At 50.8% G+C, this 18,025-nt stretch overlaps 1 protein-coding gene across 3 annotated transcripts in view; it reads right to left on the bottom strand.

Annotated features, from left to right (window-relative positions):
- CYP4F22 (cytochrome P450 family 4 subfamily F member 22) overlaps positions 1–14,792 on the bottom strand; it is a 31,903-nt gene extending 17,111 nt beyond the window's left edge. Inside the window, exons 1-5 of one of the 3 annotated variants that reach the window (XM_089905216.1) lie at positions 14,704–14,792; positions 13,979–14,056; positions 13,127–13,274; positions 3,859–4,081; positions 514–658 (exon numbers count right to left, since the gene is read on the bottom strand). In XM_089905216.1, coding sequence (XP_089761342.1) covers positions 514–658; positions 3,859–4,081; positions 13,127–13,248 — 490 coding nt within the window. In that variant the 5' untranslated portion in view covers positions 13,249–13,274; positions 13,979–14,056; positions 14,704–14,792. The remainder of the gene's footprint in view (positions 1–513; positions 659–3,858; positions 4,082–13,126; positions 13,275–13,978; positions 14,057–14,703) is intronic. The other 2 variants (XM_089905217.1, XM_022558456.2) reach the window with 2 other exon arrangements.
- Positions 14,793–18,025: the final 3,233 nt, after the last annotated feature.

The raw sequence follows: 18,025 nt of genomic DNA, 5'->3' as shown, positions 1-18,025 counted from the left end.
GGAATCAAGGAAGGCTTCCTGGAGGAGAAGGTCATTAGAGCTGCAAGTTGAAGCCTGAGCAAGAGCTTGCCAAGCACACTTGGGAATCCTGCACCTTGAAATAGGTGTGGATGGCAGAAGGGAGAAGCAATCCTTTTACCTCTCCCTCTCTGCCAGTCAGGGCCAGCCTGAAGGCTGCGATAGCCACAGTGGGAGTGTCAGAACCCAAATGATAGGAGTGCCATGGCTTAAAATTGAGCAACAACCATTTAACAAAAGCTTGGGCAAACAACTGCCTATCCGGACATGTCTGCTCTGCCTCTGAGAGGTGAACATTCTCTAAAAGTTCCTGGGAATGTTATTGTCACGCCTTTTCCCATGCTGTTCCCATTATCTGTATTGCCATCGTGGCTTTGGTAAACTCCTATTCATCCTTCAAATGGCCCTTCTTCTGGATTGCCCACCTGCCTAGAAACCCAGGTAGGCTCGGGGGGTTGAGGGTTTACTCATCACTCAGAGGCCCAGCCCACCTACCTGAGGCGCCCACCAGGGGCTTGATGTAGTCAGGGTGCACCAGAACCAACAGTGGCAGGACAGGTCCTATCCACACCAGGATCACATGGTGCATGCTGTCCAGCACCCTCTTCTCATCTTGGAGGCCTGTCTCATTCGGGAGATACTGCAGAGGGTGGTAGAGAAGGGTAGTGAGAAGGTGTCCAGCCCTGGCTTCCCCCACCCCTTCCCTCCCACCACTTCCCCTGCCCTCAAAACAAGCCGGGAAGAGCTGTATGATTGTGGGCAGTTGGCTGCACCTCACTGAGCCTCCATTCCCTCATCTGAAAACTGGGGGAAAAGTCAACTCCCCTTCTGAGGGTAGCTGAGAGGATTCATGGAATAGCAAAGTGGAAGAGCCCCAGCACAGGGCCTGACACACGGCTGGTGTTCAAGAAATAAAAGCAGTAAGAGTAAACACAATAATGATAACAGTTGGCACTTAATCTAGTACCTCTACGTTCGTAACAAAATATTACTAGTATTGTTCTCTTTAACACATACACGTGCTTGCAGTTGGGTGCTGCTGTGGGCATTTTTTCAACCCACACAAGAACCCTATGACGTAGTTGCTACTATTTTCCCCATTTTATTTTACTCCGAAGGGTCAAATGATTTGTCTTAAGTTACAGGTGAGTAAAGCGACTGTCCTGGTTTGGGCTTCCCTAGAAGCAGGACCTGAGACAAGGGTTCTAGGGCAAGCAGTTTATTTGGGGGGTGATCCCCAGAAACATGGGTGGGGAGAGGAGAAGTGAGATAGAGAGGAAAGGCAGCCAGCAAAGAGTTGTCAAGGGAATTACTCCCATGGGCAACTGGGGCTCAGTCCCATTGGGGATCTCTGGGGGACATCCATCTCAGAGTCAACCCACCTGAAGGTGAGGGGGCTGGGGTGTTTTTATACCAACTCCCCTAGTCCCATAATCACCGGCTGAGGTTGAAGTTCACAGTCCGCCCGTGCAGAGTGGGCTTCAGCTGCTAGAGAAAGCCCTAGAACACAGGTGCTAGCAACTAGAAGTCAGCCCACTGCAGCCAGACATGGGCCGAGAGGATGTGCACAGACACTGGCATCACCTGCCATAGTGGTAAAGCCAGGATTTGAACACAGGCCCCCAAGCTCCAAAACGCCAGCTCTTAACCAACATGTTCTATGAGGCAGAGCACTTCAGGCTCAATGTCAGATGGATCTGAGCTCAAATCCACCCTCAGCGGCTGTGTGATCTTGGGCAAGTCACCTAACATCTCTGAGCCCCAAATATCGAATCCATAATATAGGGCAGGTCCATCCCTATTTCATAGGCTATGAGAATTGGGAGAGCTCAGATATAAAGGAGCCTAACCCAGTGCCTGGCCAATGGTAGGGTCCAGCAATTGTAGAATGAATGAATGAATGAACAAATGACTCCTCTCTGGTTTCTGTGTCTCCTTCTTGATCAGGTTCAGCCCTGAGCCTGTCCACACCCAAGGGAGATCATGGCATCATCCAGGTCTCATGGCCTGGGAGGCAGGATGGGCCCACAGGGTCAAGGCTGGACTTCAGAACTGGTGCTGGCCAACCGCCCATGGCACCAGAGGCTGGCCACTATTTCCAGGACCACCATCCATGCCAGAGGGCTTCCTGGAGCAAGGGCATTGGATATGGGGCATGAAAAATGAGTAGAAGTTCATCTAACAGAGAAGGATATTCTGGGCAGAGGGCACAGTTTCAGCAAAGGCCATGGAGGTGGAAAGTCAGAGGCTTGTTCCAGGAGCAGAAAGTCATTCTATGGGACTAGAGGGAGATGGTAGAACAGGTGAGGAGGGTGGGGGTTGGAGTCTAAAGGGACTTGAACTCCAGCTGAGAAGCTGGGACTTTCTCAGGACAGCAATGGGGAGCCATGGAGGGTGTAAAGCAGGGGACGGACATGGCTGGATTCAGGAATCCTTCTGGGACCAGGATGAGGGATGGACTGGAGGGGTAAGACTAAAGGCAGGAGCCCAGGGAGGAGCCTGGACCATGGAACAGCAGGAGAGGAGGAGGCCTGAGCAGTGGTTGGAGAATGGGAAAGAGGGAGGAGATTCAGGTACAGCCAAAACTTGGTGAGTGCTGGCTGCAGGAGGATAATAAAATGTATGTTTCTTGCACTATTGAGTGGAAGTGTCTCCTGCTTCTTCTGAGACACTCACTCCAAGCAGTATCTAAAATGTGTCTAGAATCACTTGTTACTTCCAGTGTCCGCAGGACCCGAGAATTGAGCACATACATCCACCGCGGTGTAGCAGGCTCAGTGCCCAGCATGCCACAGACACGACTTCAGGAATCGTTGAAACAATCCCACGAGATTATTAGGAATGATTATAGTTCCACGTTGCAGATGAGTTATCTGAGGCACAGGGAGGTGAAATAGCTTGTCAGGGTCACACAGGCAGCACATGGCAGAAACTGGCAAGTCCACACTGGTGACCATTGCCCCAAAGTGCCTCTCCAAAGTCTTCCTCCAAGTTCAGCATGAGGAAGGTCTCCACAACTGTCCCTCGGTTTCATCTAGGCCTAGAAGGGGGATCAGCTGAGTCCAGCAGGGAAATAGGGGCTGGACTCTGGCCCCAAAAGCCTCAGCACCCTCAGGAGTCTGACTTTCTCTCTTCTGACCTCTGAAGCCCTTTTAGAAAAGTCCAGCCTTTCTCATCCAGAAGCTAGAGGGGCAAGGGTAGACAGCTAAGATCAGGGACGCTGGAACCAGACAGCCTGGGTTTAAACCCAGACGCTGCCACTTACAAGCTCTGTGACCTAAGGCCAGCTACTTAACCTCTCTGTGCCATAGTATTCTCTGGAGAAAAAATGGAGATAGTCACAGGACCTACCTTCTAAGATTGTCAAGAGGACCAAATGAGTTAATATTTATAAAGTGCCTGAAATAATACCTGGAATATATATGTGAAATAAGAAATGAAATGAAAGAAAAGGGTTGGAATCCTCACCTGGGACCACAGCATTAAAGAGAAAGAGAGAGTGTGTGAAACCACATTGTGGGGTAGGTGAAGCAACAAAATCTACAGGGGTGCCCTGCCTCCCACTCTGGGATTTCACAAGCACTGGTACCTGTTGCTACAGCAATAGCCTGGAATTGTAGAGAGAACTTTAGAGTCAGCTCTGCCTCATCCAGGCTGTGTGATCCTGGGTTCCTGCTTGCCCTCTCTGAACCTCAGTCTCACTCAGATCCTGTAAAATGGGTCTGTTCATGGATCCAACTAGATTCTTGGGGGGGTGAGGGAAGCCAGCAGGTCCATCATCCTTACTGAACATCTGTACCTTCCCTGCCCTGCCCAGCCCACCTGCCCAGCCACACACACCATGCCCAGGTGGCCCAGCAGCCAGCTGCGCCGGGGCGGCTGGGGGAAGCAGCGCAGTCGGCAGCAGGTGATATAGAAGTGCCAGCAGAGCCTCAGGAACTGCAGCAGAAGACGGAAGAGGAAGAAGAGCAGGGAGAGAAGGAGCCCAGACAGGGCATACAAACGGAACGCTGTCTTCTCCAATCCCAGGAGGTGCAGCAGGTGCTCTGTGATGGGCAGCATCCTGGGGGGACACATAGGGTGGGGGTTAGTGCAGGTGGGAACCACCCTCTGGCCACATGTGTGCCATACACATGATGACCTGTGAAGCCAAGCGTGATGGGCCTGGCACATAGTAGGCACTCAATACATGTAAGTCCCAGACACCAAGGATGCTTCTTCCCAGAGCAGTGACCTCCAGCCAGCTGGCCCCACCCATATGCCCTCAGCCTTGACTTCTCAGGGCATCCCTCCCAACTTCTCTGCCCATGCACAGGTGGCCAGAGTATTAGAAAATTGAAACAAACTCCCTCTCCTCCTTCTTGCCAAAAGTAGCTCTCAATCAATGACTGATGAGCGTTGCTGGATAAATAATCCAGCTCCTTTCCAGTGCAATGACCCTGAGGTGTGGGTTCTGTATGCACTGCTAGGGTTCCCCAGCAGGATTAAACTTCAGCTGCCCACAAGAGAAACCTTCTCTGTTAGCTGCTTCCTTTCCCCTGTCTTCCTTCTTTCTTCTTCTTCTTCTTCTTCTCCTCCCCCTCCTCCCCCACCTCCTCCTCCTCCTCCCCTCCTCCTCCTCCTCCCCCTCCTCCTCCTCCCCTCCTCCTCCTCCCCCTCCTCCTCCTCCCCTCCTCCTCCTCCCCCTCCTCCTCCCCTCCTCCTCCTCCCCCTCCTCCTCCCCCCTCCTCCTCCCCCTCCTCCTCCTCCCCCTCCTCCTCCTCCTCCCCCCTCCTCCCCTCCTCCTCCTCCCCCTCCCCCTCCTCCTCCTCCCCCTCCTCCTCCCCCTCCTCCTCCTCCCCTCCTCCCCCTCCTCCTCCCCTCCTCCCCATCTCCTTCTCCTCCCCCCTCCTCCTCCTCCTTCTCCCCCTCCTCCTCCTCCTCCTCCTTCTTCTTCTTCTTCTCCTCCTCTTCCTTCTTTTTTTAATTGAGCTAAAAGTCACATGATATAAAATGAAGCATTTTAAAGTGAGCGGTCCAGTGGCATAAATACATTCACGATGCTGTGCAACCACCACTTCTATCCAGTTCCAAAACATTTCCATCACCCCAAAGGGAGAACCCGTCTCCATTTAGCAGTCCACTCCCCCCTCCCCCCCACCCCTGGAAACCGCTAATCTTTTTTCTGTCTCTACAGATTTGCCTGTTCTGGACATTTCATATAAAGGGAATCATACGCAGCGACTTTTCATGTCTTTTGTGGCTTCCTTCACTCAGAATGATGTTTTCAAGGTTCATCCACTTTGCAGCGTGTATCAGTGCTTCATTTCTTATACTGCTCAGTAATAGTCCATTGTAAGAATTTATCACATTTTGTTTATCCATTCATCTATAGGACATTTGGGTTGTTTCCACCTTTTGACTACTATGAAATGTGCTGCTATGACCAGGCATGTATATGTATTTGTTTGAGTCCCTGTTTTCAGTTCTTTTAGGTTCACTGCCTTCTCCCTTATTGGTCTTTTCTGTGATCACTTCCCACATAAACTACTTGCACTCAAATCCTTGCCCTAGCGTCAGCTCCTGAAGGAACCAAAACAGAGTGGGTGTGTACCAATAATACTAATAACACAGTGACCAGGTGTAGAGCACTTACTACCTGCCATGCACCACCATCAGGGTGGTGCCTCATTTCATGGAATCTTAAAGCAATCCTTGAAGGCAGGTCCCATCATTCTCTCCATTTTCAAGACAATTCAAGCTCAGTGCCTCCAACTCACGGGAGTTGGGAGCTGGCAGGGGTCCCCTGAACCCCCACCAAGGCCAACCTCAATCAATTTGAGGGCCCATGGATCTCAGACAACACCAAGGAGACTGCTGAAAATGCTCAGGTCCTGCTCTCATCAATCTTTTCCACTCAGTCCTATGAGCCAAGGGTTCCCTCTGTGCTCCCACCTCCTTGGACAACAGAGCTAAAGAAACCCTGCACTGCAGGTCCTCGCCTGTGTCCTCAACACCCACCCACCCCTGCCAGGGGTGCCCCGTCCCAGGGCCTCCAACCCACTGGCTCTTCCACCAGCCAAAGTCCAACCACATCATCCAGGCAGAGGTGAAGTTTCTATTGGTTGCTGTGTCCTGGGAAAGCAGGTGGATGGGTCATTACCAAATGTGGAGGACCCCATTGGAATGGTCTGACTTACAAGGCAGATGACATGACGACTCATTAGGATGGCTACTATTAAAGAAAGAAAGTAAGAAAATAACAAGTGTTGGCAAGGAGGTGGAGAAACTGGAAACCTATGCATTGCAGGAGTGAATGTAAAATGGTGCAGCCGTGCTCCAGAGAACAGTATGGTGGTCCCTCAAAAAAGTAAACATAGAATTACCATATGTTCTAGCAATCCCACTTCTGGGTAGATCCCCAAAAGAAATGAAAGCAGGGAGGGACTCAGACAGATATTTGTACACTCATGTTCATGGTGGAACTATTCGCAATAGCCAAAAAGTGAAAGCAACCCAAGCATCCATCAGTGAAAAAATGGATAAACAAAATGTGGTCCATTCATACAGCAGAATATTATGCAGCCTTAAAAAGGAAGGAAATTGTAACACCTGCTACAACACCTGCTACAACACCGATGAACCTTGATGACATTATGCTAGATGAAATAAGCCAGACACAAAAGGACAAATACTGTATGATTCCACTTATATGAGGTCCCTGGACTGGTCACATTCATAGACACAGAAAGGAGGATGGTGGTTGCCAGGGTCTGGGGGAGGGGGAAATGGTGAGTTAATGTTAACAGATACAGGGTTTTAGCTGGGGAAGATGGAAAAGTTCTGGAGATGGATGGTAGTGATGGTTGCACAGCAATGTGAATGCCCTTAATACCACTGAACTATACACTTAAATGGCTAAAATGTATTTTACCACAGTTAAAATCTTTTTTAAATACAGAAAGCCTGGTGTAGGCAATATGCCCTCTGGAGGGCTGGAAGGGGAGGGGGAGGGGGAGGGAGTAAGCAACCTTCCAAAATGAAACACAGAGAGCTCCAAGTCACGAGTCCCAGGCATATGCTCTGAACTAAGACCACTGATGTGCAATTGGGCTGCCTCTCCCATGGGCAGCTCTAGGTGACACACGCCACAGGAAGTAGCCATGGGTATTTATTTCTTTACCAATTTAGTGATGGATGATGATCTTCGCCAGCAATATCGGGGAAGCCAGCTAGCGGTTACTACGAAGAATTGTGACCTTCCTCTGGCTTCCACTAAGGGTTCTACGTGCTTCTCTTCAGCATTCAGTTGGCAAATCATTTCTGAGCCCCTGCTATGTGTCTGACTCTGTTCTAGGCATGGGGATGTAATGATGGCAGGACAGACATGGCCTTGTCCCTTAGGGGTGGTGACCACCAACAGACATGCTAGGACACCACAGAAAGGCTACATGTTCTGAAGAAGGTAAAGTGGGGATGGGGGAGTGGCTGAGTATTGCCCCCCCCATTGACATCCCATTCTAATCCCTAGAACCTGTGGCCTTATATGGAAAAATCTTTGCAGGTGGGATTAAGGTAAGGATCTAGAGATGGGGAGATGATTCTGGATTGTCCAGGTGGGTCCTAACTGGAATCACAAGTGTCCCTCTAAGAGAGAGGCAGAGGGAGCCGAGGACCTGGGTTCAATCCCTGATCAGGGAACTAAGATTCCGTAAGCCATTGTAGCTCAGCCAAAGAAAGAGAGTGAGAGAGAGGCAGAGGGAGATCTGGCACACAGAAGAGAAGGCCGTGTGAAGACAGAGGCAGGGATTGGGGTGATGCGGCCACAAGCCAAAGAACACCTGGAGCCCCCAGAAGCTGGAAGAGACAAGGAAGGATCCTCCCCTAGAGCTTTCAGAAGGAGTGTGGCCCTGCCGACACCTGGATTGCAGACTTCTGGCCTGCAAATCCAAGAGCTAATAAATTGTGTTGTTTTAAGCCATCCAGCTCACGGAAATCTGTTACAGCAGCTACAGGGCACTAATACTCAGAGTAAGAGGATGGGGAGCAATTCTTTTAGATGAAGTGGTCCAGGGAGGCCTCTCTGGAGAGGGATATCTGAGCAGAGGCCTGAGTGAAGTGAGGAACCTATATGAAGGGGGCTTTCTTACTAAAATATGTACACACACGCACACACACACACCATAAGCAGCTGGGTTCTAATCCTAACTCCTCCACTGACTGCTTTTACTGTCACCCCCAGTTCCCCATATGGAACTGGGGGTAGCTGTAAGAGATGATCTCTGAGTCCACCATGGTATGACCTTTCCTGTGTGTGGTCTGGAGTTGGAGGGATGGGATGGGGGTCACCATCCTGGCAGGCCCAAGACTTCTTGGGGTGGGCTGGAGTCAACATATTCAGCCAACAGGTCACATGGGTCACATTTAACCCCTGGGCAAGCCGGCTGTAGTCTGGCTTCCACCCCATCCACTACAGATACCTTTCTAAAGGCCTCTCATTCCTCTGCTCTAACTCCCTCCATGGCTCCCCACTCCCCCCAGCCTGGTATCCAAAGCCCTTTGGGAGGTGAACCCTGTCCATCCTCCACCTCAGCCACAAAGCTCTCCTTTCTCGGTCTGTTTTGGACCCCCCTTTCTTCACCCAATTTGTAAATGTTGATGTTCCTTAGAGCTTGGTCCTGGGTGGTCTCCTCCCCCACTGTGCACACCTCCTGAGGATCTCACGCCCTCCCGTGGCCTCCGTGACTCGTCTCTGAGGTGCCTCCCATGTCTCAGTGGCCCCCTTGATAGGTCCAGCCACCTCCTGGATATTCCCCCAGTGGTATCAGATTCACCTCACCCCCACCTCCCTCCTTCTTCCTCCATTCGATCTGTTGCCAGCTGGTGCCAGTTATCCAGCCTAAACATCTTTCACATCCATTCATTTCTCTCCATCCATCATCCCAATCGATGTCAATTCACCACTATGGTAGCCTCCTCCCATCGGTCCCTAGTTCCATGCTTGGCCCCCAGCAGTCCATTCTCCACACAGAAGTCAGAGGGCTCTTCCTAAAATTAAATCAGACATGACCTTCCCCTTCCTCTTATGGCCCCCCCATTACACTCTGAAAGCAATTCAGACTCCTTCCCATGGACCCCATTGCCCTGTGTGGCCTGCCCCTGCTGACACCTCCAACTCTGTCTCCCACCGCTCTCCCCCTCACTCACCCAACTCCGGCCACTCCAGCCACAGGCTAAGTTCATTCCTACCTCAGAGCCTCTGCACTTGCTGTTCCCTCCACCCTGCATGCCCCTCCCCCAGCTCTGCCCGCACCAGCTTCCCCTCGTCCTCCAGGCCCAGCTCTGCCCTGACAGCCCATTTTGCACGGCAATCATCTACCTCCCTTCCTTTGCTCTCAAAAGAATCATTGAGCACCTGCTGTACGCAGTGACTTTCACAGTCATGCATGCCTTTCATCTTTCCAGTAACCCTCAGAGGAAGTTGGGGGACTTGGAGTCACAGCAAAAGCCCCCACCTCCACCCAGCTGATATTCTGACCAAAGAGATGTCTTCCTGAAGGATTGAAATGGGAAGGAATTGGAACAAGATAAAGTGTGAGCCCTGAAAAAGGGGTCCCTGCTCCAGGTGGGTGGGTGCATGGGAGGGCCAGAGAAACCCTGTGCCCACCTCACCATCCCTCAGGACAGGTGCAGGCTGCAGTCTTTCCTGGGACAGACACCAGCTCTACTCCTAGCAGAAAAAACACATGCTGTGGGTCCCCAACTGGCTCTCCCCCTGGGAGCCACAGTCTTCTCATCCACAAAATGGGAATAAAAGAAAGAGGTCCATCTGATGTTCATGGGAGGAGCTCAACAAATGGGTGCATTGAGGAAGTCCTCTACTTTCCACAGCTGGGTTCCTCCTCCCCTCAAACAGAGCAGTTCTGTCCAAATCCCCAAAGAAAGGGCTACAAAAAGTTTTGAGGAGGTGCGGCCGCTGTGGGAAACAATCTGATGGTCCCGCAAAAAGTTAAATATAGAATCATTCCATGACCCAGAATTCCACTCCTAGGTGTATACCCAAAAGAATGGAAAACAGGGACTCAAACCAATACTTGTGTACAAATATTCATAGCGACACTATTCACAATCACCAAAGGGTGAAAGCAGCCCAAATGTCCATCAACTGGTGATGGATAGATATCATATGGTGTATCTATACAATGGAATATTATACAGCCATGAAAAGGAATGAAGCACTGACACAGGCTACAACACGGATGAACCTCAAAAACATCAAGCTGAGTGAAAGAAGCCAGACACAAAAGACCATGTATTGTATAATCCGGTTTATATAAAATATCCAGGATAGGTGGGAGACAGAAAGCAGATTCGTGGTTGCCAGGGGCTGGGGGGAACGGGAGTGGGGAGTGAGGAGGTCTCCTTTCAGGGTGATGGAAATGTTTTGAAAACAGATACATGTGGCGATTGCACAACATTGTGAATGTACTAAATGCCACAGAATTGTTCACTTTAAAATAGTTATTTTATGTTAGATGAATTTTGCCTCAATTTTTTTAAATGCAGAACAAAAGGTTTTGAGGACCCATGAGAAATTTATCACGGTGGCTGCCTCTGAAAGGAGCCTGCAAAAACTGGGGGCAGGATTGGAAGGGAGGCTTACCTTTCTGTCTCCATCTTTGGGGACTTTTTGATTTTCTATACCCTGAGCACATATTGACCATTCAAAAGTGTTTTAACTATTAAAATTAATTAGTGAATTGTACAAGCCAAAGAATGAACTCTAATGTAAACTATGGACTTTAGTTAATAACAACGTTCTAGGGACTTCTCTGGTGATGCAGTGGTTAAGAATCCGCCTGCCAATGCAGGGGACACAGGTTTGATCCCTGGTCCAGGAAGATCCCACATGCCACGGAGCAGCTAAGCCCGTGAGCCAGAACTACTGAAGCCCAGCGCGCCCTAGATCCCGCACTCCGCAACAAGAGAAGCCAACGCAATGAGAAGCCTGCGCACTGCAAGGAAGAGTAGCCCCCGCTCGCCACAACTAGAGAAAAGCCCACGCGCAGCAACGAAGACCCAACGCAACCAATAAATAAATAAATAAGTGAAAGATAGGGGGAAAACCTAGCATGTTAAAAATAAAAATAATAATGATGTTCTATATTGGTTCATCAAGTGTAACAAATGCACCACACTAATGAGAGATGTTAATAACAGTCGAGTTGAGGGGGTGTGTTGGAACCCCATACTTTCTGGGTGATTTTTCTGTAAACCTAAAACTGCTCTCAAAAGTAAAGTCTGGGGCTTCCCTGGTGGCGCAGTGGTTGAGAGTCCGCCTGCCGATGCAGGGGATGTGGGTTCGTGCCCCGTTCCGGGAAAATCCCACATGCCGTGGAGCAGCTGGGCCCGTGAGCCATGGCCGCTGAGCCTGCGCGTCCGGAGCCTGTTCTCCGCGACCGGAGAGGCCACGGCAGTGAGAGGCCCGCGTACCACAAAAAAAAAAAAAAAAAAAGTAAAGTCTGTTAAGATTTAATTAGTTGATAGCACAGGGAACTATATTCAATATCCTGTGATAATGGAAAAGAATATAAAAAAAGAAGGAATATATATGTATAACTTAATCACTTTGCTGTACAGGAGAAATTAACACAACATTGTAAATCGACTATACTTCAATAAAAAATTAATTAGTTGAAATTAATGAAAAATGAATTAAGATGCTTCAATGGGGGGGCATGTTTGGGGATGCAGGCAGTTATTCTCTTTCTTGATCTGGGTGCTGGTGACATGCGTGGATTCAGTTTGCAAAAACCCCAGTTCTAGAATGTGCACTTTCCTGTATGTATATTACACTTCAACTTAAAAAATTAAAAATAAAATGAAGAGGTGTTTGGGGATTGCATTATTCTTTTTTTTTTTTTTTTTTTTTTTTTTTTTTGCGGTACGCGGGCCTCTCACTGTTGTGGCCTCTCCCGTTGCGGAGCACAGGCTCAGCGGCCATGGCTCACGGGCCCAGCCGCTCCACGGCATGTGGGATCTTCCCGGACCCGGGCACGAACCCGCGTCCCCTGCATCGGCAGGCGGACTCTCAACCACTGCACCACCAGGGAAGCCCGGATTGCATTATTATTTAAAAATGCATTTTTGGATTCAAATCACAGCTCTGCCCCTCCCCAAGTAAGCAGCCTGGAGTGAGTCCAGTCCCCAGCCTCAGCATCCCAATTTCCAATCTGTGAAATGGGTTAATAATACAGGGACCTACTTCCTAAGTTTGTCTGGGACACTTCAGTGAGATGAGGCTTGGCACATAACATGCAAAATTTCAGCCATTATTCCTATTTCTATTACAATATTTGTAAAAGTGAGACAAATTCAAAGCTGACACTCTCAGGATGCTGTGGGAGGCTGGCATGCCTGTTCCTCTCAGCACCAGCCCCCAATCTCATCCCAGGAACCAGGCAAGGGCCCCAGCAGCCCCGCCCTGGCAGAGGTAGCCCCGCCCACCCTACTGGGGTGGGCATTATCTGAAGATAGAGGTGCCAGTGACTGGCTCTGAGGCCGGCCCACACCCGTGGAGGGCTGGTTTGTCAAGTTAGCCCAGCCACCAAACGGGGACTCGTCATACAAGGTGTGCGGACTCCTGAGAACGAATGCAGTAACGTGGAACCTGGCCCACCAGAAACCATATTATCTGCCTCTTCTTGAGCCACAGGCACTGTACATACTACCTCCACTCCCCACATGGTGGCCTGACAGCCAAGCACCCAACACTGGCCCCACTGCCCTACATCCCAGCCCTGCTCTCCGTTCCCTCTAGCAGCCTGTAGTCAGACAGCCTGCCCGCTAAGCTGGCTCATGGTACCTTTTCGAATGCCTCTATGCCAAAGGGCTGTCGACTCATATTTTTCCAAAGTGCCAGACCCCAGACGTTATGAGCCGGGAGGGGGCCTACCCAAGTATCTGGGGTTCTGAGAGTTTCAGGGGCAGTTATGACGGCAGGGCCAGGTTGGCAGGACAGGATGTGGAGGGGTGAGTCTCACCACAGCTTTGGGCATATTTTAGGCATTTGCCTGCAGCTTCTTTGGCCCAAAGGAGATCCTGGCAGAAAAAGATGCTTAAAAATTACCAGTAAGGGCTTCCCTGGTGGCGCAGTGGTTGAGAGTCCGCCTGCCGATGCAAGGGATGCGGGTTTGTGCCTCGGTCCAGGAAGATCCCACATGCCGCGGAGCGGCTGGGCCCGTGAGCCATGGCCGCTGGGCCTGCGCGTCCGGAGCCTGTGCTCCGCAACGGGAGAGGCCACAAGAGTGAGAGGTCCGCGTACCGCAAAAAACAAACAAACAAACAAAAAACTACCAGTAATCTAGATCATTCCAGGGCTGCAATTGTCTCTGCCCATCATCTCCATCAAATGTGGCCATGCTTGGATGTGCACCTCAGAAAGGACTCCTTGGAGCTCTGCATCTTAGCTGTGTGACCTCAAGTGAGTGTCTGCACCTCTCGGAGCCTAAACTTCCTCATCCATAAGACAGGAACCATGTTACCAACTTCATGGGGCTGAGATGACAACTAAGCATTTTTTAATGTGCTCAGCTCAGTGCTTCATCAAGGACAGTAAGTCCTTGATCAAAGGTACCTCTCACGGCTGTTGGTACTACCATCACATTCATTATTGTAACTCAGCCACCCAGGATTTCGAGAATCAGGCCCAAGTCTTTCCAGGGAGAAGAGATGGGGTCCCATACCATCTGGATGACTCTTGAATGTCTCCAGAGTCAACCAAACCCCTCTGCGGATACCAACCAAGGTCACAGCTGCACACTAGCCCAGAGCTAATGTTACTGCTCAGAAACCCAAGCTGGGCTATACAGAGAGGCCAGAGCCTTCGGAAAGTGCCCAGGATTTTGGGGTCAGCCGGGGCTGGTTTGTTCAAATCCCAGCTCCCCCATTGTCTCCCTCCCACCTCCAGCGTGAGACTTACCAGCTGGTGGGCCTCAGTTGCTTTGCATGGTCCCTGCTGGCTAGCCCCCCTCTGGTCCAAGGGGGAAGGGCCAGGCCCCTGGGACACCAGGGAGCATTATTTCAAACAAACATCCAACAAACATCAGCTGGGACCAACTGCAGGACCTCACGCGACCCTCACAGCCAACTGTGGGGACCCAGGCAGGCATCCTCTTTTCATAGAGGGTCAGTTGGAGGCTCTGCGCCTGTGATGTGTGTGAGACTGTGAAGGCGGCGGCCCCACAAGCCTAAGGTTCGTCAGTGGGACGCACTGCCTCCCCTTTAAGACAATGTAGAGTGGTGAAATCCCAGTGACCCCAACCAGCCTTAAGGAGGCGTCACAGGGCTGGGCTTGGATCCGTCTAAGATGCCCTGATTCGGAGAGGTGTCTTCTTGAGGCCCTTCCCACCATGGACACCCAGAGAGAAGGATACACCCAGGACTCCGAGGCGCACATAGAAGAAACCTCACACAAATGCAGCGACGGTCGGGGGGACACACGCACACACACACACACACGAGTCCCTCACAGGCAGTCCCGTCCTGGTTCCTGGGGATTCCCGGGGCCGGCAGTGCACCCGCCCGCCGCCGCGCGCAAACCCTCGTACCCGCGCTACCAGCCCCGGAGCTGGTGCACCTCGGGTTACCGCGCAGGGCTGAGGCCGCCCTCAGGTTACAGTCCGCTACCCCCCCACGCGCGCTCACCCTGCGGGTCTCGGCCTCCCTCCCTCGAACCAGATCCGCCTGAACCGAAACCTCGGCTCTGACTTGCCGTCAGGCGACCCAGCTCTTTAACCCAGACCAGCCGGCCACAAGGAGAGGCCCGCCCCTGTCACGCCCCCGATCTCAACAGCCTCTGGGCGGGGACTGAGGTGCGGCCTCCAGAGATGGAGAAAACGAGATACAAGAGACATGGAGGCGTGGAGAGGGACAGAAAGGGAAAGACAACAGAGGATGAGTTGGAGAGTGACAGGTGGAGAGATGGAGAGAAAGACACAGAGAGAAAGACACAGGCAAAGAGACAAAGACTTAAGATACCCAGAGGCCCCAACCATCAGGGTTCCTGCCACCCTGACTCCCTTTAGCGCCCAAATCCCCCTCTGGACCACTCTCTAGTACCCTCCTCCCACACCAGCACCCCTCAGGGCCCCCAGTTCAGGGCCTGCTCCCAAGCTGGGACAGGAGTCCCTAAGCCAGCATCCCTGGTGCCCCACGGGCCACCAGAGCCTCCTCTGGGACCCCAGAAATCTGCAGACTCCACCAGCCCTTGGGAGCCAGCCGTTCTGCTCCCTCTGGATCTTGGGTCCAACGCACCAGCCTGGAGCTCTGCAGCCAGCCTCTCCCTCCAGGAAGACCTCCAGCTTCAACAAGCACCACAGGGACTTCCCTGGTGGTCCAGTGGGTAAGACTCTGTGCTCACAATGCAGGGTGCCTGGGTTCGATCCCTGGTCGGGGAAATAGCTCCCCGCATGCATGCCACAACTAAGAAGTCCACATGCCACAACTAAAGATCCCTCATGCAGCAACTAATATCCTGTGTACTACAGCTAAGACCCAGTGCAGCCTAAATAAATAAATATTAAAAAAAAAAAAAGCAGGGCTTCCCTGGTGGCACAGTGGTTGAGAGTCCGCCTGCCGATGCAGGAGACACGGGTTCGTGCCCCAGTCCAGGAAGATCCCACATGCCGCGGAGCGGCTGGGCCCGTGAGCCATGGCCGCTGAGTCTGTGCGTCCGGAGCCTGTGCTCCGCAACGGAAGAGGCCACAGCAGTGAGAGGCCCGCGTACTGCAAAAAAAAAAAAAAAAAAAAATGCACCGCAGACACTTTTTCTGCTCCTCCCACCCCACCCATCCCCTGCCAGCCACCTTGACCCCTCCAACTAGGAGGTTCTCCTTGGCCAGCCCATCTTCTCCAGATGTGCCCAGAGTCAGCCCTGCCCCCTAATGTGAGGCAGATACCATTCCCTGGTTGGTGAGTGGGTGGCTGATCTGGGCAAGTGGGCAGACAGGTTGGGAGGGCTCACAGCTGGCCCCCAGCTCCCCACCGTCTCCCCAGGACCAAGCAAACGACCTTGCACATACCAGATGCCCAAAAATATCCATCAAAGCGGAGGAAAAACACTGGAGAGCAGAGGCCCAAGTTTTTAGTGCAGGTCCATCTAGGACAACCGAGGCACAGGATGCAGGCTTGAGGAGAGATATGACTGTCCAGGTTCAGGCAAGGGCCAGGTCAATTAGAGAAGCCTGAAGCTCTGAGAAGATAATACTCCCCTCTCAATGAGTTCCAGAGTTAGAACTGCCGTAAACCATAAAGAAGTTCAAGAGGGACTTCCCTGGTGGCACAGTGGTTAAGAATCCGCCTGCCAATGCAGGGGACACGGGTTCGATCCCTGGTCCAGGAAGATCCCACATGCCGCAGAGCAACTAAGCCCACAAGCCGCAGCTACTGAGCCCGCGCACCACAGCTACTGAAGCCTGCACACCTAGAGCCTGTTCTCCACAACAGAAGAAGCCACCGCAGTGAGAAGCCCACGAACCACAACAAAGAGTAGCCCCTGCTCGCTGCAACTAGAGAGACGCCGTGCGCAGCAACGAAGACCCAACACAGCCAGTCTCCGTGAGAGTGCCCCCTCCCAGGATCAGCTGGTGCTGAGCTGGGCAGTGATTGGCTCAGAATTAGTCTGTGCAACAATGGAGCACCCACTGTGCTCCAACCATTGTTTTAGGTGCTGGGAATATGGCAGAGAATAAAACAGACCAAATCGCTGTCCTCATGGAACTGAGATTCAAGTGGGGAAATAGATACAGATATTTCCATCAATGAAGGGATATAACAAAGGGTTTTGACATGAGGTAGAAGGGATTCTACTGTATGAGGTTGGGTATCAGGTCACTGGCTAAAACCTGAATAACAAGAATAAATGTTGAATCATGTTGTACATCTTGAATATACACAATTTTTATTTGTCAATTATACCTAAATAAAGACAGAAAAGAATAAATTTTGAATGAATGAATGAATTTTTACAAGTCTGAACCTTACAGAAAATGCTCTGGCTGGTTCCCAGAGGCTGATACAAGTATCCTTAGCTATTAAGCCTGGTTATTTTATTTTATTTCATTTCATTTCATTTTATTTCATTTCATTTCATTTTAGAGCAGAGAAAGGTTTTTTGCAGGGCCAAGTAAGGAAAACCGGTGGCTCCTGCTACAAAAAACCCGAACTCAAGCCCAGTAATTTTATGTGGCACGTGGAGGAACATTTTCTATTCATTTTCTGGTTTATGTAGTTATATTAAATGAGAGATTCGTTTGGATATGTAGAAAAATATATATATATTTGGCCTGAACATCAAATCTACAGTCTCATGGATATAATAATAGCATTATAAATTTTGCTTAAAATAATAAGGCTTAAAAGGAAGAGCCCCGAGAGAAAACTATTCATTAAGTAATAGAAAGGTAATAAGTACATAGGGCAAAAAGTCGTGACAGGTAATTGTGAATGGCTGAAATTTCAGAATCAAAAACGATCAGTCTGGATTAAGATAAAGACAGAGGAGGAGGCTGAAGATCTCTGAATTTGAGTTTTGGAAAAATACAAATTCCAGAAAACAAGAAGCATAGGGCTCAAAACTTGAAGGAGGGAATTCTAGAACAAGTGTAAGATGCCCCGCTTTGCCCCAGCAGGTGGTAGACTTGGATGATTTATTCATCCTTCATTTTCATGAAGTTCTCACTAGGCGGTGAGGGTGGGAGGGGACAGTGTTTCAAGGTGAAGAAGAGGAGATACAAATAATTGAAACTTTGCTGCTTTGGAGGAGGCAGAAGGGAGGCCAAGAAAGGCAACATGAGGGATGTGACATCTGAGCTGGGACGGCAGGGAGAGGTTGGATTTCAACAGGTGCAGGAAAGGGAGTAGGGCTCGAGCACAGAGAAACCAGAGGGTGTGGCTGGGCGGGTGGCTTTCTCTGGCCTCGGGGTGTGAGAGACAAAGAGGCTGGAGGGGTGCAGGACCTTGAAGGCCA

Source organism: Delphinapterus leucas, unplaced genomic scaffold, assembly GCF_059928025.1.
Source record: "Delphinapterus leucas isolate spDelLeu-1000000601 "Yukka" unplaced genomic scaffold, BTC_Dleu_Yukka2 spDelLeu_asBTCV2_sq25, whole genome shotgun sequence".
NCBI lineage: Eukaryota > Metazoa > Chordata > Mammalia > Artiodactyla > Monodontidae > Delphinapterus > Delphinapterus leucas.
The sequence above is the reverse complement of the archived record's forward strand: the minus strand, read 5'-3'. Positions and strand labels throughout refer to the sequence as shown.